Genomic DNA, 22715 nt, shown 5'->3' on the forward strand with positions numbered 1-22715 from the left:
TCTTCCTCTTTGCTCCTCACTCTCTGGTAATAGCTCAAGTTCCCTTTTGTTTTCTAGTAGTAGTTGTAATGCGTCCGTTCCTCCTCTTCTTGTTTGGTTTCTAATAAATACATCACAGGTCTCCTCTCTTGTCTTCTTCATCCTGGCATCCATGGATTGCGATGCTCACCACTTCGAAAACAGTGAGACCCAACTGCCTCCTGGCTTTAGATTCCACCCCACGGATGAAGAGCTCATAACTCACTACCTCCTCAAGAAGGTACTGGACAGTAACTTCACTGGCAGAGCCATTGCGGAGATCGACCTCAACAAATGCGAGCCATGGGAGCTTCCATTGAAGGCCAAGATGGGGGAGAAGGAGTGGTACTTTTTTAGCCTTCGAGACAAGAAGTACCCAACTGGGCTTAGGACGAACAGAGCCACGGATGGTGGTTACTGGAAGGCGACGGGGAAGGATAGGGAAGTGTATAGCTTGAGGACTGGGGCTTTGGTGGGGATGAAGAAGACATTGGTGTTCTATAGAGGGAGGGCCCCTAAGGGTGAGAAGACCAACTGGGTGATGCATGAGTATAGATTGGAAGGGGATTTTGCCTACCATTTCCTTGCAAGATCCTCCAAGGTAATGTGGCAGATTCTAAAATGTTAGAAATCTCGACGTGACATGCATGGCTATTTCTGTCGACTTACTCTGTACACGTATCTTTATAGGACGAGTGGGTATTATCTCGTGTCTTCCAGAAAGTCGGCGCCGGCAAGAAATCTCGAGTCAATCTCGGCGCTGCCTCATCGCTCTCTGCCGAGTCCCCTTCGTCCACCTCACTTCCACCTCTGCTCGAATCCTCGCCGTTCGTCACCTCCATCACAGCCGCAACCGACCGCGAGACCTACTCCTACGGCGCCAGTTGCAACGAGAGGGATGATCACGTGCCCTGCTTCTCCACTGCGCATCTCCCGGGCGTCCGATCCGTGCAGGAGAATTTCCACCTTCCGTTTATCCTCCCCGGTAACCCGTCGCCGGTAACCGTAGCAGGCTTTATGGCGTACGGGTCCGGACCCTTCGATCCCGATCGGAAGGTGGAAGTTGGGAGCGGGCGGGCCCACCACCAGATGCAGCATCATGCAGGGCCGACCGAGCTGGATCTCGTTTGGAACTTCTAGAAGGATATATGCCATGCAACCTTGCTTCTTGGTGATTAATGAACTATTTTGTTGTCTTCTTTTGTTTGACTTCACTCTTTTGTAGAGTTGTTGTAGGCTATTATTAGCTTTTAGTATGGTGACTAAACTAGTTTATCTATTAATTTCCTTGTTTTGTTGTGGTCTATATTTCTCGTTTCCGTTGCAGTGGTACGTTCCATGGGTTGCATCCAATCGTTCTATTGATGAATTATGAATTAGAATTAAACAGCTGCAAAGAAGAGTAGAGAACCTCTCTCTCTCTCTCTCTCTCTAAATATATATCACGGCCTTCTTCAGAAAAGCCGGCAGTGTGGTTGATACATGAAGTGAGTGAAATGTTTAATGATGCCTGTTAAGCTGAGATTTATTTTGAATAATTCTCTACGTATTGTGCATATGTAGATGGATTGAAGAAACTGCGAGTTTTGAAAAGCTTGAAACCAAAGATAAATTAATTAATTAAAAAAAAGTTAAAAAGAGACTGCTCTTTCTAGGTACTGGAATGATATATGAGAATGCCTATCTGCCAGCAAAAGGCTCAGATGCCACAGTTAGCTACTGCAAATCAGAGGCTTTCTTCCTCTTTCTCCGCACTCTCTGGTAATAGCTCAAGTTCCCTCTTGTTTTCTAGTAGTAAATTGTAATGCTTCCGTTCCTCCTCTTTCTCGTTTGGTTTCTAAATAATACATTACCGGTCTCCTCTCTGTCTTCATCTTGGCATCCACGGGTTGCTCTGCTCGCCACTTCGAAAACAGCGAGACCCAACTGCCTCCTGGCTTTAGATTCCACCCCCACGGATTAAGAGCTCGTAACTCACCACCTCCCTCAAGAAGGTATTATTGGACAGTAACTTCACTGGTAGAGCCATTGCGGAGGTCGACCTCAACAAACGCAAAATAATGGGAGCTTCCATTGAAGGCCAAGTAGGGCTGTCAAAATAATCACGCTTGAGCTTGGCTCTCTTTTGTGATAACTAAAAGTCAATTTGATCTCTTCAAATGTTGCAATATCCGCTCTTGATTACCCTACCTTCGAGTAGAGGAGCTCAAACAAATCATCGAGTCGGTGTAGTTTTATTATTAAACCGGATAAATAATTGACTCGGTAAAAGCCAACAAAACCTGTGCAACCTAACTATTTTTGATAATCTGGCCGGGGTCAAGTATATATTTTTGCGAACTTATCTAATTATCCTTGGTATTTAATTATTTTATTTTATATCTTAATGGTAATTTAGTCCTATAATTTTAAAAATATTTAATTTATAATATATTCATGTTATAAATTTTTTATTTTTACATACACCTTAAAAAAAAATACTTATTTGCGTATGTCTCTCTAAAGATCATATTTCCATATGTTGCATGAATACCTTTGGGTAAATTTTTCTTAGAATTTAAAAAATTTAAATATAAAAAATAAAAATATTTATATTTTAGTTTTCAAGTATTTTTCTTAGTTAATTATATATATATATATATATATTTTCTATTAAATGGCTTAATTTATTATTTTTCAAAATTATGTAGAACTATCTATATATTATTTAAATATATTTAAAAAACTAGCTTTCCAACTAGGTGAACTACCGGTTGAACCGATGACCTAGTGACCCAACATCTGACTAGGCTAATATCGTAGTTCAGTTCTATTAACTATATTGAGAAGCACGAAGTATGGACTCGAGTTATTATAAAAAATAAATTCTGATTATAATATCTTTAAATATGAAATATATAAAAAATATAGTGTCAGCTGAAAATTTGCAAGTGAGGAACAAAATGCTGAATCAGGGAACAATAACAGTTTTACTATTATATTAATATTTAGATATTTAAAAATATAAGTAACAAATTAAAATATTCATTACTTAAATTTATTTTTACTTTCACAAACCTTTAGTAGTATTTGATTGTCCAATTATTTTTAATCGAGAATAATTAAGCTATCACATTATTAGTCCAGTACAAACTAAACACTAGATTAAAGTTAATATGGTATTAATAAACTAAACGAATATATTATGGCTTCTGATAAATCCAGGACTAATTTATTATTCAATTCTGCAGCGAAACACAGAACTAATGACTTTATCTCACCATGGTAATTTGGATGAGAGAAATTCTATCAATATAGAGATTGATTTGGTTAAAAAAGTATTATAATTGGAATAAAGTGAGCTTAGACGCGAGTATAAGTTAATTCTTTTTCTATTACACCTAGGCCCTATCAAAAGATAAAAAGTTACGATGTACCGCGAGGAGAGATAGCTAGAGTGGCACTGGCGCAGCAAAAGAGTAGAAAAAGGTTGTTATGCTTGAAGCAGGGGGAGGAGAAGAAAACTCCTCCTTCCCGTCCCTCTCTCCTTCCAACCGATCCCGGAGAGGAGGAGGTTAGACTCGTGATGGAGAGAGTGCTATGCCATCTTCTTTATAAATCTATTCTTGAAGGAGGGGAGGAGAATAAAGCTCTTTCCTCGGCTCCGTCTCTTCTCCCACCCGATCCTCTTCATGGAGCAGTGCGAGCGAGCGAGCGAGATAGAGAGAGTGTTTTCCTCCCTTCCCTCTGGTCTCCCATCCGATCCTCCTAATAGAGCTGTGAGAGTGAGCGAAATTCGCGAGAGTGATTTTTCCTCTCTATGGGCCCATCCTAGCACGATGGATTACCGCCGTCGGAGCTACTCCATGGACGATCTACCCGACAATCTTCTACATATGGTTGTTGGCCCGCTTGGCTTGAAGCCGGCTGTGAGGACCAGCTTGTTGGCGAAGAGGTGGCGGGATGTTTATAGATCTTTACCAATTGTTGAGATCGACGAAGATGATTTCGTGTCTCCTGATACTAGAACGATAGATGAGTTCGAATTTGTGTCGGCTGTTTTTGCGATATTGGAAGGTAGACTGCTTCCTTTCGAACGTTTCAGATTATGCTGTGGATTGCTAGATGGGGAGGGGTTCGACGATGAGTTCAAGAAAATCTTGGAGTGCGTTTCTATTAGAGAGAGAACAATCACACGAGAACTATCAGTGGTATTTATAGGTGGTGATTTCTATAAAATTCCAGAGTGCGTATTATTCAATTTAGTGCTGATTAAACTAAAGCTTGAGAAGTGTTGGATCGATGTACCGATTTCCTTTCCCGGATTGAAGAAACTGCGGGTTTTGTACTTAAATATAACTATAATTTCCGGGGGCGACTTAGAGAGGCTTCTGGATAATCTCTCAGAGCTCGAAGAATTGTCTCTTATCCACTGCTCCAAACTGCATAATATTAGGATTACTTCTAGCAGTCTTCAGAAATTGGATGTCGTCGCCTTCCGCTCACTAAGTATTGTTATACGTAGTGCGCCATGCCTACGGTCAGTCGGCGTCATCTATGATTTCGACGAAGAGGAAGTGTATGAAAATATCTTTGATGACAAAGCTGCAACTCCACTGGAAGGAACGGGAGATACAGATAGACTTATAAGGATGGTGACAGAATTGCAACAAGTCAATAAACTTTGTCTGTCTATCTCGGAAGAGTTTGATAAGGTACAATTACTATTGCATGCTAATTTTTTTTAATACTAATTGGTAATCATCTACTATTAATTGATTTTAATTTGGTTTTATGCTTTATGTTCATAATGTTGTGAAGGAGTTTGAGGATGAGATTTATGTTCCAAATATCTTTCCACCTGGAAATCATCTGATAAACCTGAAGGAGCTATACATTGGTTTGCAGTTCGAGAGCCAAAAAATGGTCTCATTTCTTACGTTTGTACTCGCAAGCTCACCAAACCTCAAAGTCCTTACGGTTGGGGTAAGTATGAAGTCATTTCATTGAGCCAATATTTTTTAATTATTTGTTCACACTATTTAAAGTAATGCTTTGCACTCAGGATCGCCTTTATTCAGAGATAGCTAATAATGACTTGATGGTTGAGGAGGATTATTGGGAGCAGCAACCGCCAACTGTTTGTGTGAACTGCAACCTTCAAGAAGTCTATGTTATTTTAGATGGTGATGGAAAAATATTCTGGGTCAATTTTGTTGAGTATTTGTTGGTGAATGGAAATATGTTGAAGAAAGTATGGATATGCTGCACGAAGGGATTACGCCACTTATTTGAAATACAACACTATATTTCTCTCATTGTTAAGGCGTCAGCAAATGTTATTATAGAGTTCGAGATCGTCAAGAAAGGTACGTTATCTATGAACGATGTCTACTTGCAATTTAAATTATTGCTTATTTTCTCTTCATAGTGACTTATAATCGAGGTTGGCATCTTGGTGATCAATTTTCATGATACAGCCTTCTACTAAATGATTATATTATGCTGAAATAAGCTGTCCAATCATTCTAGACTAATGGCCTAACTAATGGTTGATCTGACTCGGTAGCATGTAGCTAGGCAAGTTGTTATGTTAATATAGTCATTGACAGTGTCTATTACATGATGAGATTTTCTGCCATTTATCATTCAGGTCTAATCTATATGCCCCATCAAGATTTTGAAACTATGTTACTTTTGCATTTCTAGTGTTTGATGCTTACTGTGATCTGCTATAACATACAAATGAAGGACAGTTTGCTTGCATTTAGACAGTGTCTTGATTGGATTGCAGAATCAACTCATTTTGGCCAATTTATGTCTAGCAGAGGACGGATCATATATCAGAAAAAGGAACATGTTCATTTTAGTTACATCACTTTCAAATGAAAAATTGAAACCGGTAATCTTGGAGGGGGAATTTGAGATATTCACTCCCATCTTTCATGTTATACATGCTTGAGGACATTTGATTACTTGACGCAATGAAATATAACTATATCTATCTGATTTTTAGTCTTGACATGACATCTTATCTCTTATTATATCCTTAAGAATTTCCATTTAGAAATCAAACAAGGTCATATTAAACGAGTTAAGCTCCTCCTTGTAGGTCCATCTATTTGCCTTATTTACTCAATTTTGCATTACAAACCAAAGATCCAATAGTTGATCATGATCTGGCATCTGTCAACTATTACATGTTTGTAAGATCGTATAAAGAAAAGTTAGATAGAAAAGGTTGATGTTGTGGTTATGTGGTATGTTGCTTAAAAGCTTTCCATATGTTCCAACTTTTACTAAACATTGTTTGGCCTGATATAAATAGCAGGGGAAAATTTATTGCTCCTAATTTTATTACCATATAGATTTGCGCATACTTGCACTTAGTTGTTCATATATGTTGGTTTACTGACTTGATAGATATTAATGATATTACATACCGTAATTAGTAGTTCAATCTCTTTGGCCTCATCTTTTCTGCTTATAGTTGTAATTGGGAAGCAAACAACATGTATAGCTATTATAGTTGCTTCATATATTGTCAAAATTGGTCAACTTATCTATTAGATCTTCTCCAAAATATGTTCTTATCCTATTTTATCTCCTTGTACACTCTTCTTATTCCTCTATCAACGTGTGGGCTAACGTGTAGGGTAACAAATTTATGTATTCTGCATATGATTGCATAATTTATATATTTTTCAAACTTTTTAGTTCATATGTTATGATTTCCTTTTTATAACTTCTACTTAGACATGTATCTAGGGAGTTTTATGATTTTTATTAATAAATAATAATGACAAAGAGACAATTCTTCTTAAATACATACACTTAGGCTTACTAAATTTTCGCCAATATACTAAGCTGCTTAGTATAAGTTTCAAGCTATATGTGTTGTTGAGTTATTACTCCGAACTGAATGTTGCCGAGACATTATTCTAAGCTCTATGTTGTCGAACTGTTTCTCTAAGTTATCACATTTTTAAGTTATCAACCGAGTCAAGCACTTAAGTAAATTATCAAGTAATTTTCTCCATAATATTTACGCTGAGTTGTAATTTTCTTAGTTGGAGGGAATGTACCACCAACTTTACTAAAGTTGGTTGGTATCCGTATTTCTTTACCTATGCACCATCTATGCAATTCTTGTGGAATATCTATAAACTATCCACTTATATGGACTATGTTTTATGCTAGATATGAAGTATTTAAGTATGTGAGAACATATTCTTGATTATAAAGTGCATGCTAACTGCGGTAGCTTCATTCTTCAGCATTTATACACTTAATTTAAAAATATACCTAAACTTCTAGGTATAATATTTGTTGTCTCTTTGACCATTTTCCTTTGCCTAGTCCAGGAATTTATAGGGACTTTATTTTTGAAAAGCCAAGTCCTTGAGCTTTTGAGGAAGCTCTTCTGCATCATGGCATAATCAATCATTACTTGATATCTAAACCATGATATTAGTATTCCACTGGTTCGTATTGAAAGAGTTGACCTACTTCTTTTGTTATTAGACGTAAATTCATAACTAGATAGTATATATTTGCGTTCTAGAAGGGCCGGGAAAGGTGTATCTTTCGTTGCTGCTCACTTAGATTTTGTTCCCTGGAAATGGAACATGATGCCTGTACTTCGAGCTTGTTTGTGGAGCTGATGAATGATGATTCTCCTGCAACTTTTCAGGGAAAACAAGGAATTACTTTGCAAGGGCGGGGCTGGAGTCCATCTGCTAGTAATCAAAGCTGGAGGTGGAGAATGTAAGCCAAAGTATCATGGATTTCTTATTTACCACTTATAATTCTCAATTTTTAAGGCCTTATCAGAAACGTACCAGTGATGATTCTCTTGCAATGTCAAGAATAATCGATTTTTCCTTTTGATAGGGAGGGAGTTCTGACTGTCTTAGTCACAGGCAGAGATAGAACCATAGAAGACATCGTGGACTTTCTTTACTAGCGGTTAGGCATCGCTAAACACTTCTGAATCTAGTACTGGTTTTTCTAAAGAAGGCTGAGATAAAGGTGCTTTATAAAGCTAAACTACCTGTAACTAATTGCGTCCTAATTTTGTACAACTTTCTGATAGGGAGACTACCTCAATTTGATGTCTGGAAGACCTCTCATGCAGAAAAAATTCTTAAACATGTGATTTGTGCTCGGTTACTACTGATTGCGATTTAATGTGCTTCAGTTCTCATACTCATTAAACCCATATACATAGTTACACATTATATACAAATCTATGTATCTACATGTGCATGTTCTGCGTGGTCAAAGCAAATTTAATACTTTTAGAGACGGTACTTGTAGACTAAATTAAAATACCTCTTCGTTTTCATTTAGGAAAAACCAATGAGCTCTCAATTCCTTTAACCAAGTACATTCATTTTATCTAGATCTTCCGATGTTTTGTTTTAAAATTTCAAATTGTGGATCGAATAATGTGGATTAGTTATCTGAGAGTAGATCACGTTTTTACTTAAATTTCCTCGTGTTATGGATATACCTCTCGTAATCGACGTTGTGTTACATTATTTTCTTTCGTCCAATTTTTTGATTTTGGGGCGGTTGGATACTTGGATTAGTTTAGATTTTGATAAGATATGCAAAGTTTCAAAAGAGCCCCTTATGTACCTATATGTATAAATGAGTGTCTATTAAATATCTTCTAGAATTTGTTAGTTGTTATAAATTTTAGGCTTACCACTGTAGCCCACTGTGATGATCATCTTGTAATGAATAGGAGCTACAGTCTGAGGCAGGGTAATTGTTCGCTGAAATGCCTGAAAGGAGTAACCTTGATTCTGTGTCTTTAATTAAGAGACGCAAGAAGACCATTAAATCCCTAATCGTTTGGGCCAATTCTTAATCGCTTCGGCCCGCCCCTGAGAGGCGGTGGAAGTGGGAGAACAAGCAACTCAAGGCAAAACATATAGTCAATATGGAAAAAGAAAATTTTGAAGTGCTCTACAGAGTACAGAGTGATTTCTGTTATACAAATATTAATTCTTAAAATAATTACATGCTCATATTGGAAAGAAACAGAACTAAGCGTGAGGGGCCATAAAAGCTAATATAGTTTAGATGTAAGCAAGAAATTCTTTACCATCTTGAGAAGGAAAATATTGATAATCAAGCTTTTATATAAATTAAAGTTCGGCAGCTCCCACCCCAGCCCCAAATAATGAAAGAAAAGAAGAAGAAGAAGAAGAAGAAAACCTCGCCACTAAGCTCTGCTTCTCATGGTCTTCCTCTTTCCTCTAACTTCTCATCCACTTCTATTACGTTGACTTAACTTTTGGAGAGCGACATCTTAGCTAAGCCACTTCTTAAGCTATAATTTAAATAACATTGTATTGAGAAAATACATAATGTGGGTGGTGTATAACAGAGGGTTCTAGAGCTATGGTCTTCTTCTATCTAACGAATAGAAGCTCTAAGATTTCATTGAACCACCCTTTATAAAGATTAGGTAATCTAGAGAGTGTAGTGCAACTAGCTAAACGACTATGTAATATAAAGAAAAATGCTGACACATATGCAACAATTGATTTTGTACTAGGGAATATGAAATTGAATTCATCAATTAATTTTGAGTTTTTGTATAACCTCAAAAAATTATAGGTACGTTGAATACTCAAGCTTTTTGAGATTTTAAAAAAAAAAATCATTAGATAGGATGTTGACCTTCAACTGCAGTGAATATGTCAGTGTTGCTCCAAGGTATTCTGCATCTTTAATGTGCATGGTTACGCATTACAATGACTACTAGGTCCTTGTTACTTGTTAGGTATCAATATCATGACATATAGTTAGCTTACCAAACCTATCAAGTTAGTCAATTGAACAATATTACTTTAGCCCAACTACCAACATGACAGGAAAAACGACAACCGTATTGTTTCTCACAGTAGGAAGAGTGCTATATATCATTCGATCTCAGAATTCATAAATCTGATCAATTCCAAGAGAATAATCCTTTTCTTCTTCTGACAAAGCCAAGAGATAAGAATCATGGACATAGAGGACAAGTGAGAGTGTAAATAGTATGAAGAAGGATCAGCAAGTAGACTGCCGCACCAACAAAGGCACTTATCAGAGATCCCTTAACATGGTCACAGAAATTTGGAATCTGCCCACAGATCGGCAGCCATCCTGAGTGTGAGTTCCCGTTCTTCCCCAGCTCCGCCATCGCTCCGGCGGCAGCAACGGCGCCCGTGAGAAGCATCGCAATGATCTAAATTTTGCGATACACATGATGATAAAAGAGAGGAAAATAATCATACATTAAAGAACACAGACTAACTCTTACCACATCAGTTGCAATGACCAATCTCGAGAGTGAGCTAGTCGAAGGTATGAAGAGAACCAACAGGCTGTAGGCACTAGCAATGGCATTGGCTATCACGAAGAACCTAAAAGTTTGCAAAACTTTTGATCAACAAATGGCAATGAACAAGGAATAGAATAGAGAGGAAGAGTTGATATATATATATATATATATTACTTCAAGGAAGGTGTGTATTGGAACTTGGCATCCAAGGTCAGGCCGAAGAACGAGGTTGTCTCGCGGCTCGTCGCCATGACAATGGCCGCGACGAGCGTGGCAGCTGCGGCGAGGAGCCTTAGCAAGATGGCAAGAGTCCTATGAGCCTGTACCTTTGCCATTGGTAGTGATAGTGGTAGTGGAAGGTGTTGGCGTAATAGAGAAGAGAGGAGAACGTTGGAGTTGGCATTAAGTAGTAAGCAGAGGTCAAAGGCGGTAGCTTTGGGGGTTAAGCTAGATTTGGAGGTAGGAGAGAAAGATGGGTAGGGGGGTGAGCTAATATCGGTAAGCTGCTCCCTTCCTTGCTATGGTGGCAACTCTCAACTGTCCCAGCATTTGAGGATTGGATTCTATTCCTACTACGAAATTGAAAGGCTTGGCTTTGGATTGTTTCTATAAATGAGAAGATTACTATTAGTTCAAGTGATTAATAAAAAAACATGTGAAGGAAAGTGGTGGTAGTGACATGTCTATTTTTTCTTCTATTGACGTTATGGATTAAGAAAGTATCTAATTATTTAAGCTACAAGTACATAGCTAAAGTTCTAATGTGTACTTAATAGTGTATACATATAGTGGTAGTTGCTAGTACTTATCAATATAGATCAGCCAACCTATCAGGACATATGAGAAACAGGGGATGTTTGTATGAGAGAGAAGATAAGTTGGTCGGTCTCTGAGAAGGGGGAGAACTTATTCGGCCTCAGTAACCATTGTGCCAACCTACATACAGTAGTCGACTGCATGACTACTGTTTGGGCCGGGGCTTAATTGGGTCAAGGTTGGGCCAATTTAAGCCCAACTTGGGTTTCGAATGGACTATGGATCAGCCCATCAGCAAAAGTTGGCTTGCCGCGAGATATGCATAACCATTCAGATATGAGAGATATTTGGCATCTTATTCTGGTGGATTACTATTCTATCAGTTAGCTGGATAAATGGCGAAATATTCCTTGGTCTTACCTCACCAACGGTTACGGAGGCACGATACTCTTGTGAGCTGTGACGAGTCCTAGTCCTCCGCCTCACAATATATATATATATATATATATATATATATATATATATATATATTTATTTATTTAACAGGAGAGAGGGGGGAAAAGGGAAAAGGGTAAAGGGAAAAAGGAACCAAAAAAGAGAGGAAGAAACGGCGATTCGTCGCGCGGGGAGAGGCGAGCGGAGCAACCCAACCCAACGATAACGTACGACGCTGGCCCCACCTCGTCCATATCGCCTCTTCCTCTTTTCCTCCTTTTCCTGTGGCCCAGAAAACCAAAACCAACAAAATACAAGGTTATTTTCGCTTATATTCCAAGCTCCGAAACACCTAGATAGAAGGAAGTGAAAAGAACAAGGAATTAGAAACCCCCTCTCCCTCTCTCTAGTCCTCTCCAATGGCGGCGATCTCACCTCATCCGCCTCCGATCGCCGCCTGCTCCGGCCCAAACCGCCGGCGATCCGCCGGGGTGCCGCTTCTCGCTGTGGCGCTGCCCCGCCGCCTACCACCCGGCCTGGCCGTCTCCTCCCGCCTTTACTCCTCCAAGCGACCCAACGGATCGCTCGAGAGCTCATCCGGCGACGGCGGAGACGAGTTGCACCACGCGCCTAAGCTGCCGGCGCGGCCGCGGCGTGGCGCCGCAGTCTTCGTGGCGCTCCCGGCCGACGCGGTCGTGGGGGCGACGGGAAGGGTGGCGAGGAGGAAGACGATGGTCGCATCGTTCATGGCGCTCGCCGCCGCCGGCGTCGAGGGGATCGCAGTGGAGTGCTGGTGGGGGATCGTGGAGAGGGCTGGGCCGGGGGTTTACGATTGGGCAGGGTACCTCGATCTCGTCGCGATGGCGAAGCAGTACGGGCTCAAGGTGAGGGCGATCATGGCGTTCCACCAGTGCGGATCGAGCCCCGGAGATCCTTGCTGGTCTGTACTCTTACATTGAATCTTTCCCGTTGGATTCTTAATCCGGAATCTTCTATTTGATTTAGGATTTCTTGCAATGCATGAACAGTAACCCTTGTAAATCTGGTAGTCTATTTTTATGTTACTATTCTACCTGCTTTTCCTGGACATTGTCTTGAAAGATAGAATGTAAAATGCAATTGAGAGAAAATTCACGTGAAAAGAAAAATGATATTTGGCGGTATAAAAGAAAATTTACTGATTTGGAACTGGTCATATTGTTACATTTATGATAATTGCAACTTCAATATCTCCATTCAAGGAGAGTCTGGTGGAGAAATTTTTGTGAGGCAATAGTCACAATATGCATCATGCCCAATCACCTCAGCCTCCACCTCCTATGTTTAGTTGTTCCTTTACTTTTTGGTACATTCTTTCTTTAATCTGTCCTTGAACATTGTCAAATGTCGGCAGCTACAACCATCTGGACATAAAGTCAACAACGTGACTATGTGGGCTATCCATGACAAAACCATATATTTTGAAGCTTTGGTCATTCTTACTTTTGTCTGAAATCTTTAGTTTGATGTCTTGCTATTTGATTGCTTTTGTCGAATTGTTGTTCATACTTTCAAAAAGTGGCTCTATGATTGAGTTTATTTGTTAAAGTATAATTAGAATTCATATATTGACAGGCACAGCTGAATTATTTGTCCATGTAACACACACATGAAGGAGTTCAAAAGAAATTAGACAAATTTTATTCTATCAAGAAATTCAATAATTATAAATCATGTCAGCATAACTGACATCTTAGAAATTTTCTATTATTATTTTAGCATGACTGCTCATCTTGGAAAGATTTTCAGTAATTTCGAACTCTCACAATCATCAAGTTGTGGACTGCTAGTAAGAGCAGAATTATGCATATGGATGCATTTATGAAGACTCCTAGTTTTACTACATGTTGGAAAAGTAAGTTTCAAGCAAAATCCATGATCATAGTTTTAGATGATCATTGACCATATAAAGAAGCAACCCATTCTATCTTTCTTTGTTATGCACTTCCTAAAATATATGTTCTTAATGATGTCCTTGTCTTGTATTCTTTTTAACCCATGGACCATAGCTCTTTTCTCTCGACCTATCTCCTATTATTCCAACTTGAGATAGGTGAGTTTTTTTTCCTAGATGGAACTAATTGTCTGAACAAAGAAATGTTGAGACTTGAGAGAGCCATCATCATCGCCTTTGTTTTCTTGTTTGAAAGGGGCGTCAAATTGGGAAAGTTATCATTGTCATCGAAGGACATTGAATAAAGAAGAAGGGAGAGAAGTAGGAAGAAAGATGAGGCTGCTTCTTCTTCTTTTGCAAAATGGAGATGGTAAAGGTCCCTAAGGCTTAATAAATATGCATGCGTCCCATGCCACTAAGCTGGCAGCATGTGATGTGTCAAGTTTTATGGTGCTCATTGTTGTAGTCCTTGAATCTTGAGTGTCCGAGAGGGAAAAGAAGGTCATAAAAGAAGTCATAATGAATAGAGAAGAAACAGGAACTTAAGTGAGAGATTATAGTTGTGTAACTCTTGCTGGATGTAAAAAGTAAACTTCTTCATAGTAAAGTTAGTTTCTGAAAAGAATAAAGTGATTCTTGAAGGATTTCTTGAAGAGGAATCACCATGTATACTTGTTAAGTTAGCATAAATTCTCCTTTTGAGGAATGAGAAATTACCATGCATCTCATGGTCTCCATAAAAATGAAATATTTCAGAGTTTTAGTTCATTTCATTTGTTTCTGTATTCACTTGGTTCCAGTTCTTGGATTTCTGTTTGCATTTATGGGCTAAACTAAAAATTTATATAAAACATTTGAAGAAAGATGTAACACTTTCTTTAGCTATTTTGTATTCCCTACACATCTTCATCCAAAAAGGTCCCCATCCCACAGTGAAAAAGGTTGAGAACATCTTAGGGAATAGCAAACAACTTTTGGAAATAGAATTATGGAAATATAGAAAAATAAGGGAAACTCACATAGAATGATTAGAATATTCAAATTTTTTGTGTTTGTCATCATTGTGTGGAGATGGGTAAGGAGAGTTCACATAACAGAGAGAGGTATGTGTTGCATGATTAAATGATTGAAGACGAGATTTTGGATTCTGTTCTTAGTCTTCAGGTTAGGAGGTAAAGTAGCCTAATTGTGAGGATGGAACCTTTTATGGGGTGTATATACTTCTCTTTTATATGTTTATCTGTGTTACAATCTACTAGCCTAAGAGTATTGCTACTAGGTAAATGTAAGTGGGATTCAAGCCAAATCTAGTCTTATACAAATTTAAGCAATTTATTGTCTAGTATAGTTTGGCAGTTTTGACCTAGTTTGGTCAGAACGATCAAATTCAATGATCACCCGTATTATATGCACTTGCTTGTTTTAGAGGAGTTTTGGAGATATTATGTGTTGCATAATTATGTTTTATCATTATAGTGTGGAGACGAGTAGGGGAGAGTTTGAGAGATTTGCACTACATGATAAAAAGCCCACACTACCTATATAAGTCTCCGCTGCATGGCAAAAGCCCACACTTTTGTCATGAAAATTACACAAGTAAAGATTAATTAAAATATTATTTATGTATTAGTACTTATTTCTACGCACTAACGGTATTTTGGTCATTTGGTATAAAAGATCATTAATTTCCAATACAATTTCACTATTCTTCATTACTTTAATATCAAACTTATAAGTTAGGTCACATAAAATATAATCATTACTCCTTATGTTGGTGTACAACTAAATATTAGAATTGTTTATATTTATATTAGCTCTCGTCTTCTAGTATAAAATAATAAAATAATTCTTCTAGAATAAGCCTTATTCTACAAATGAATGGAGAATTAATTGCTAGCTGAAATTGTTCTCATGAAATGGCAATAATGAAGATTGATATACCATCCTTATGGCATTAATTGCAATTTTCAATGAAAAATTTGTAGAAATAAAGCATAGAAGGGCACTCTCAATTTGTTTTTCTTGTAGTTTGGTTCTGTATATTTGTAGATTGATGGAAAATATAACAATAACCATAAAGTCATCATTTGCCTAAGAGGTATATGTTGCATGATTAGATGATTGCAAATGAGATAGTGGATTATGTTCTTAGCCTTTCAGGGTTGAGGAGGTAAAGTTGCCTAACAGGGAGGAATGGAGCCTTTTAGAGAGCATACACACTTCTCTTTTATGATTTTATCTGCATTACAATCTACCAGCCTTGGAACAATGAGAGTCACTACTAGGTCAATATAAATTAGATTCATGCCAAATCCAGTCTGATACGAATTTAAGACATTTATTATCAAGTAGGGTTTGAGTTTTGACCTAGTTTGGTCAAAGGATCAAAATTCACTGTTCACCCAGAAGTACTATATGCACTTGCTCGTTTTAGAGGGTTTTTGGAGATAGGATGTGCTGCATGATCATGTTTATTGTTGTTGTGTGGAGACTGGGTAGGGGAGAGTTTGCGTAAGAGAGAGAGGCATGTGTTGCATGATTAAGTGATTGGAGAAGAGATAGTGGATTATGTTCTTGGCCTTTTAGGAAGAAAGATTTAATTCCTTCGGACTTGGTATAATGAAGGAAATCAAAGGCAAAAGGAAAGCTTACCGATAAATGCTGAATTCTCTTTTCACAATTGAGGAGGTAAAGTTGCCTAACAAGGAGGGACGGATCTTTTTAGGGACTGTACACTTCTTTTTTCGCTTCTTTTTTTCTCTGCATTACAATCTAATAGCTTACGAGAAATGAGCTTGTTGCAGTCGCTGCTGGGTAGAGATATAAGTGGGATTCGGGCCAAATCCAGTCTGACTCGGATTTAAGCAATTTATTATCTAGTAGGTTTTGGCAGTTTCGACCAAGTTCAGTTGAAATGATCAAAATTCACTTCTCACCCTAAACTAACCCACGTGCTGGTTTTTAGAGTGTTTTTTGAGATAGGATGCAATAATATCAGTTGAAACTTCAATCATATAATTAACAATTTATTTTCTATTGGAAACATCATTTCCATTTTGATACTAAAATCTTTCGGTCAGGGATAGATTGGTTACTATTTTCTTCTTTCAGTATATCCTAATCCATGCATCAAGTTCCAGCTTCTTGTACAAATTTACTTTAGTACCAAAATCTTTTTATATATGGGAAAACTGAATTTACACTTTTATTTCCTTTCCTTGCCCTGGTCCATGCACTTATTTCTAGTTTCCAGTATATAAATAAGATATGACAATTTATTCCATAATTTGCACTTCCATGATTTCTAGGATTTTGGAGTTTACTTTTGTGGATACTCTATTACTCTATTATAATCATTATGGTTTTGTGTTAAGAACTTAAGATGATATGTGTGTGTATAATCTTTTTGTGTTCCTACAAGGGCTGCTATACATATCATTATTTCTCAAAACATTGATACAGTTAGTAACTGAAAGAAAATATAGGGAAACACTTGACTTAGAAGTTATTACTGATTTGCAAAGTTGGATTTTTTTCTTATTTAGGATATTAGAACCAAGTGTACGACAAGAGAGGCCAAATGAAAGGATAACTAATATTTTGGAAAGAAATTAAATTACTTGTAAATTTGAAATAGGAAGAATTTGCTTGGCTGATCAAGGCAGTTTGTTGATTGGGGTCCAGTATAGGAAATGCCACAGCATGGACATGCCGACACTCAGCATGATTTAGACCCCCTAGTAATTAGTATGGAGCCACTTTCTTGTATTGTGCTGAAAATCAGAAAGATCAACATGCTTCTAATATGGATTTCAACAAATGTCATGTGGCATATCGCTACAGCACTGGTTGGCTCCATACTCCATACATGAAAGTGGCTCCATACTAATTACTAGGGGGTCTAAATCATGCCGAGTGTCGGCATGTCCATACCGTGGCATATCACTACAGCACAGGTTGGCATATGCCAGCTGTGCCGACTAATCCTCTAACATAGTACCATTTGGTGCTTAGCTGAACGAAGGTGCATGACAAATTGAAAGTATGCTTGTTGCAAGTGGCACTCTAATTAATTTTCATATTCTAATACTAAGATACTAACAGATAAGTGAAGTTTGGTATAATTTCTATTAGATCGCTTTGCTTGTTATGACTTACCTGTTGGTTCTCTTTAGCCTGTTAGACTGTTATAGTGTTACGAGCTGCTAGTCTTCATCATACCTTCTATATTATCATTCTCACTCTTGCTCTCTCTCGCTCGCTCGCTCTTGATATTAGTTTGAAAAGATAAATTCTTGCAATTCGTTGTGCACAGTGCGGAGCTACTAATTTCTGCCTTTATATTAAATACCTTCACATTCCCTTGTTGTAGGGTACCTCTTCCACAGTGGGTACTTGAAGAAATGGATAAGGAGCCGGATATAGCTTACTGCGACAGGTTTGGCAGAAGGAACAAGGAATACATCTCATTGGGATGTGATACAATTCCTCTTCTGAAGGGCCGATCCCCTATCCAAGCTTATTCAGATTTTATGAGGAGTTTTAGAGACACTTTTAAGGACTTTCTTGGTGTTATAATAACAGTAAGGATTTAGACTTTATTGTGGAAGAGTCCATGCTTTGTTATTGCATTTCTGATAGTTTTAAGTCATTGTCTCTTCAATGTATTTTGAAGGAAGTTCAAATTGGGATGGGTCCTGCTGGTGAACTCAGGTATCCTTCATGCCCCAGTGAGAAGCTAATGCATCCGGACATTGTACCTGAACTTGGAGAATTTCAGTGCTATGATAAGGTAACTTAGCAAATGTACGCAATTTATACTTATGTACTTTTTGGTCTGAAGTTTGCACATTTTCACATGTTGTCCTAATCATTTTATTTTATTTGCTAGAATTCCTTGTAAAAATGGACATATGATCAGCTATTCTTTTGTTTCTTCTTCAACAGTACATGCTGGCATCGCTGAATGCTTGTGCTCGAAATGTTGGGATGCGTGAGTGGGGATATGGTGGCCCATTAGGTGCCAGTAGCTTGTTGCAGAATCCAGAAGAAACAAGTTTCTTCAGGAGTGATGGATCCTGGAATACTCCTTATGGTCAGTTTTTCCTTGAGTGGTACTCAGGAATGCTTTTTCTTCATGGAGAGAGGTTATGCATGACATCCAATGTAATCTTCTGGCGTACTGGTGTTAATGTCTCTGCAAAAGTGGCAGGAATTCATTGGCACTATGCTACAAGTTCGCATCCTTCAGAACTAACAGCTGGCTACTATAACACACTAATTAGAGATGGTTACCTTCCTATTGCCCAGATGTTTGCTAGGTATAATATGGCCTTGTGTTGCACATGCTTTGACTTGCAAGATGCAGAGGAGCAAAGTAATCTTATGAGCAGTCCAGAAGGATTTCTGCGTCGGCTGGTATATGCAGCTAGAATGTGTAACCTACCACTTACTGGTGAAAATTCCGTAGCCAGGTTGGATGATACATCACTGAATCAGGTAATAAGGAGCTCCAGGCTGTATGCTGGTGGTGATTATGAGACCTCTTTATCTTTTAACTACGTGAGGATGAACAGAAACCTATTTGACCCTCATAATTGGAATCGGTTTACAAAGTTTGTGAGGCAGATGTCAGATGCTCGGACTTTTCAGGCAAGACTAGATTTCAGAAGAAATGAAGCATGCCTCTCTATGAAATCAGTGAAATCGGCAGCTGAGGAAGTTGGACGTACTCGTGCATATCTCTGAGGAGCTTCTTCCTCTGCTGCATCTACTTTATGCTGTTCATTTCACCTATAAGCATACTCAGTTCTGTTCAAACAGAAACTGAATCTTCTCATGGCCTTTTTTTAGTTGCCAAAGGAAACAAATGTCTCTGCTCCTACCTGCATAGGCTTCCTCCATGTAGTTGTATATACCAGTTTCATCCATTTGGTGAGGCTGCTTTATGTTCCTCTAACCTTTCCTTCTCATAGTAAATCCATATATGGAATGGTCCAAAGTGATGATTAATAGTCAATATTTCATGATGCTATGATTCTATCTTTCTTTAGAACCTATTGTAGGTTTTCTTATTCTACAAATTTATATCAGGCTTTTGAAATGCTGAGTCACCATTTAGAGATGATGATATTTTGGGATTTGATTGAACTCTGAGGTGGATTATATTGTATCACTGATAAATGATATTTTGTAAAAATGTTTGTTATTCAATGTCCTATCAATAGAACTGAGGGAAGTATTTCGTTAATTTCAATTTTCATGATGTTTGATCAGAAGATAAAATTAGTCGAGTAGTGAATGCCATATCATAAAATAATTTTCATCATTCTTGGTCATGGATAGGTGACATAATACTTGGTTTTATGTGCCATTTTGTTATATTTATCATTTTCGGAATAAATGTTACTATTACTCAAAAAGTTTCACTATAAAAATTATAATGATATGTTTGGAGTTCTTGACCAAACTAGCCCTTCCAAATTTTTTAAAGTGTCTAATGATCTAGATAATTTTATCACGCCAGAAAATTACTAAACCAAACGACTTGTAAATATTAGTTGCTTTACTGTTTAACAACTTATGTGAAAAATTAAAAGTCGCTAAGTAAATAAATAAATAAAATCTGTTGAACGACTAATATATGAGAGTTAAGGTCCAATTCAACGACTTAGTTTGAAATTTCTTTCCGTAAAACATATTAATTTATTAAGCTACTTTTAGATTTCAATATATGTTGATAAACCAGAAAATCTTATATTTGAAAAAGATTCTTATTTATATTTCGAAGTAAATTAGATGAGTAAAATAAAATAAAATAATGGCAGACTTAACTAGTCAAAAACCAAATATATTTGCCGCCGTGGCCGTCACGGGGATCGAGGCTAGAATATGCATATACAAATAGGAAAAAAAAAATGGAGACGCATAACATCTCTTGGTTATGGTGTCCTTCAGATTTGCAGCATGCGATGATAATAATATTATTTTGAGGTTCTCCAGTTCTCCTCTCTCTTTCTTTTAGGTGATAAAACTAACTGTCTATTTGTTTCGTCCTACTCCTACTGCATCATTTGAGGAGTTTTTTTTATTTACCAAACTGGCTTTGTTCTAATTAGTGTATTCCTCAAACTTATTACTAAATAAAATCTAATTTACTACCGCCCTAATAAAAATATTAATTAGTTTAATATATTAAAAAATAAAAACACTAATTAATATTAATATATTAAAAAATAATTAGTTTAATAAAAATATTAAACTAATTAATATTTTATCTCTAAATAAAAACACTAATTAATTTAATATTTTTATCTTGTCCTAAAATACTAATTAGTTTAGTATTTTATAAATATAAATTTTTCTAACTTAATCTTTCAGCAAAGAAAAAATTAACTAACAATAAAAATACCGAATTGATTAGCATTTTCATTATGACTATAATAAATTAGGCTCCATTTGATAAATAAATTTGAAGGTAATTTATTTTTGTAAAAAATTTAAAAAATTGAGTCTATTTTGGTCAAAAACTCTCATTTGAGTCACAAAGTTACAATTTACTTCATTTGACTAAATTGTCTATACATTAAAGCAGTATATTCTGATATACAGTGACAGGCCATAATAATTCTTTTGTCACACCCTAACTTTTGCTTCCATTATATTGGAAAAACCAATATATCATCAAGTATTTTCATAATTCTTATTTAAGTTCAAATCTTACCTAATTAAAACAAATCAAAACAGCGTTTAATAATAATAATAATAATAAAAATCTATGCCAACGGACATGCAATCGAGAAAGGCAAGGCGCTTCTAAGTCCAGCAGAAAAATTCTGGTAGATGCAGAAAATATGGAAAGAGGGGTTTAAATCACCGTGATGAAGGTAGGAAAATTCCGTACAGGAACACAAATAAACAATAACAACTACTACTCAAAGATAAATAGTAAACTAAGGAGGCTTACCAAACAAGCAACAGAGTATAATAGCTATGCAGAGAAGCTCCGAATGCAACCATTTCAAAGTAGCTCTAATTACTTCACATGAAACAGAAAAGTGATCTACAAACAGAGAGAAAAATAGGGGGACAATATCCTGCAGTCATTGCTGTCCCTTGCATTTGCAAGTCATCTGAGTAAAGAAAAATCAGCCTTTCTATGGAGCCATCGCGAAGAATCGGAAGTAAAAAAAGCAAAGAACTTAATACTATTCCGAAGAAAATGTACCAAGAAATCGTTGAGGAATTCGTAACTGACTAACAGAGAACAAGAGCAACTAACAAAATGTAACACTAGAAACAATTTTTCACAAGACTTCATGGACAATTACTTTTAGTAATCAAAAGCAAGAATGATGCGCGTTAGATATAATGATAGGCGCATAAAATTCTACCAACAGACTTGCAAATGAAGCAGTCAATATATTTTCATGAAAACACGGGTTAAATCGAAAACCTTGAAACCAGAAACCAGAGGCCAATCAGGCTGGAATTCATCAATATAGAAAAATAATCAATTCAAAGACGATTATTCATGTCAAATATAACTGAATGCAATACTATACAAGTATAAGAAAAGTTTATAAAAAGATTTCAGACACTATATTCTTCATCTTGAACAAAGAACTATCAAAATGTAAACAAACTAAAGCTTATGTAATATCTATTTGTTCTCATAGGTCATCTCTCTACTCTGAATAGATCAGTGCACATGTATATGTGAACTACTAGCAGGTAGACTAACGTGACACATTTAATACTTCCATACTAGATGCATTTCCTTGACAGAGGGAATGCAGATTGAAGATAAGTATCCACTCGTTAAAGTCTAAAATTAACAGCACATAGAGGAGGAAAATTCAGAAATTGAACAAATATACTCCTGAAAAAGATCGAAAATGGTTGGTGCCAAATTCTTAGTTAGACACCCAAAATTCCAACACTAATTGCTAGAGGTGGTAAATATGTTCTTGACTTAAAATGATCAAAGGTGAATTTGTGGCAGAATCAGAAGTGCCAACTTCCACCGGATACAAGAGGGAGGCAAGTAACCAGTTCCTGACCACAAAAATCTAAGAAATATGAAATAATAATCCATGGACCCAAAAAAAAAAAATAACATCATAATCAAATCGCAGAAACTAATCCGTCTTGGATTCAATCATATAATTCGTAGAAGAATATAAGGCTAAAGACACAATAAACAGCAATGAAAAATAGTTCTCCAATTTTAAGAACCAGAGATTATCCACG

General features: G+C 37.0%; 4 protein-coding genes across 4 annotated transcripts; 3 read left to right on the top strand and 1 right to left on the bottom strand.

The window, feature by feature from the left end:
• Positions 1 to 1387, top strand: LOC140769089 (protein CUP-SHAPED COTYLEDON 2-like). Its single transcript, XM_073109649.1, has 3 exons — positions 1 to 26; positions 119 to 619; positions 709 to 1387. Exons 2-3 carry the CDS (start codon positions 152 to 154, stop codon positions 1156 to 1158), a joined length of 918 nt encoding a protein of 305 aa, XP_072965750.1. The 5' UTR covers positions 1 to 26; positions 119 to 151; the 3' UTR covers positions 1159 to 1387.
• A 2073-nt stretch (positions 1388 to 3460) lies between these two features.
• On the top strand, positions 3461 to 8169 carry LOC140769407 (F-box/FBD/LRR-repeat protein At1g13570-like). Its single transcript, XM_073110121.1, has 5 exons — positions 3461 to 4712; positions 4819 to 4983; positions 5063 to 5366; positions 7691 to 7764; positions 7891 to 8169. The coding sequence occupies exons 1-4, from the start codon at positions 3690 to 3692 to the stop codon at positions 7738 to 7740; spliced, it is 1542 nt and encodes a 513-aa protein (XP_072966222.1). The 5' UTR covers positions 3461 to 3689; the 3' UTR covers positions 7741 to 7764; positions 7891 to 8169.
• A 1735-nt stretch (positions 8170 to 9904) lies between these two features.
• On the bottom strand, positions 9905 to 10722 carry LOC140769005 (CASP-like protein 1C1). The gene is made up of 3 exons (XM_073109510.1): positions 10514 to 10722; positions 10319 to 10421; positions 9905 to 10243 (listed from the first exon to the last, which is right to left on the bottom strand). The coding sequence occupies exons 1-3, from the start codon at positions 10672 to 10674 to the stop codon at positions 10019 to 10021; spliced, it is 489 nt and encodes a 162-aa protein (XP_072965611.1). The 5' UTR covers positions 10675 to 10722; the 3' UTR covers positions 9905 to 10018.
• A 968-nt stretch (positions 10723 to 11690) lies between these two features.
• LOC140769108 (beta-amylase 1, chloroplastic-like) lies at positions 11691 to 19706 on the top strand. The gene is made up of 4 exons (XM_073109670.1): positions 11691 to 12470; positions 17836 to 18046; positions 18139 to 18255; positions 18411 to 19706. Exons 1-4 carry the CDS (start codon positions 11950 to 11952, stop codon positions 19209 to 19211), a joined length of 1650 nt encoding a protein of 549 aa, XP_072965771.1. The 5' UTR covers positions 11691 to 11949; the 3' UTR covers positions 19212 to 19706.
• The last annotated feature ends 3009 nt before the right edge of the window (positions 19707 to 22715 follow it).

The sequence above is a fragment of the Typha angustifolia genome, chromosome 10 (genome assembly GCF_048772165.1).
Source record: "Typha angustifolia cultivar Huaian chromosome 10, ASM4877216v1, whole genome shotgun sequence".
Classification (NCBI taxonomy): domain Eukaryota; kingdom Viridiplantae; phylum Streptophyta; class Magnoliopsida; order Poales; family Typhaceae; genus Typha; species Typha angustifolia.

What these genes read in the sequence shown, in the direction of transcription:
- LOC140769089 (XM_073109649.1), top strand. Translation starts at nt 152, where the DNA reads ATGGATTGCGATGCTCACCACTTCGAAAACAGTGAGACCCAACTGCCT. An exon ending in TCCTTGCAAGATCCTCCAAG is followed by an intron (nt 620 to 708) that starts GTAATGTGGCAG and finishes GTATCTTTATAG; the next exon opens with GACGAGTGGGTATTATCTCG.
- LOC140769005 (XM_073109510.1), bottom strand. Translation starts at nt 10,674, where the DNA reads ATGGCAAAGGTACAGGCTCATAGGACTCTTGCCATCTTGCTAAGGCTC. An exon ending in CAATACACACCTTCCTTGAA is followed by an intron (nt 10,422 to 10,513) that starts GTAATATATATA and finishes GCAAACTTTTAG; the next exon opens with GTTCTTCGTGATAGCCAATG. An exon ending in TGGTCATTGCAACTGATGTG is followed by an intron (nt 10,244 to 10,318) that starts GTAAGAGTTAGT and finishes CGCAAAATTTAG; the next exon opens with ATCATTGCGATGCTTCTCAC.
- LOC140769108 (XM_073109670.1), top strand. Translation starts at nt 11,950, where the DNA reads ATGGCGGCGATCTCACCTCATCCGCCTCCGATCGCCGCCTGCTCCGGC. An exon ending in TTCTTGGTGTTATAATAACA is followed by an intron (nt 18,047 to 18,138) that starts GTAAGGATTTAG and finishes TGTATTTTGAAG; the next exon opens with GAAGTTCAAATTGGGATGGG. An exon ending in AATTTCAGTGCTATGATAAG is followed by an intron (nt 18,256 to 18,410) that starts GTAACTTAGCAA and finishes CTTCTTCAACAG; the next exon opens with TACATGCTGGCATCGCTGAA.
- LOC140769407 (XM_073110121.1), top strand. Translation starts at nt 3,690, where the DNA reads ATGGAGCAGTGCGAGCGAGCGAGCGAGATAGAGAGAGTGTTTTCCTCC. An exon ending in TCAAAGTCCTTACGGTTGGG is followed by an intron (nt 4,984 to 5,062) that starts GTAAGTATGAAG and finishes CTTTGCACTCAG; the next exon opens with GATCGCCTTTATTCAGAGAT. An exon ending in GTTCGAGATCGTCAAGAAAG is followed by an intron (nt 5,367 to 7,690) that starts GTACGTTATCTA and finishes GCAACTTTTCAG; the next exon opens with GGAAAACAAGGAATTACTTT.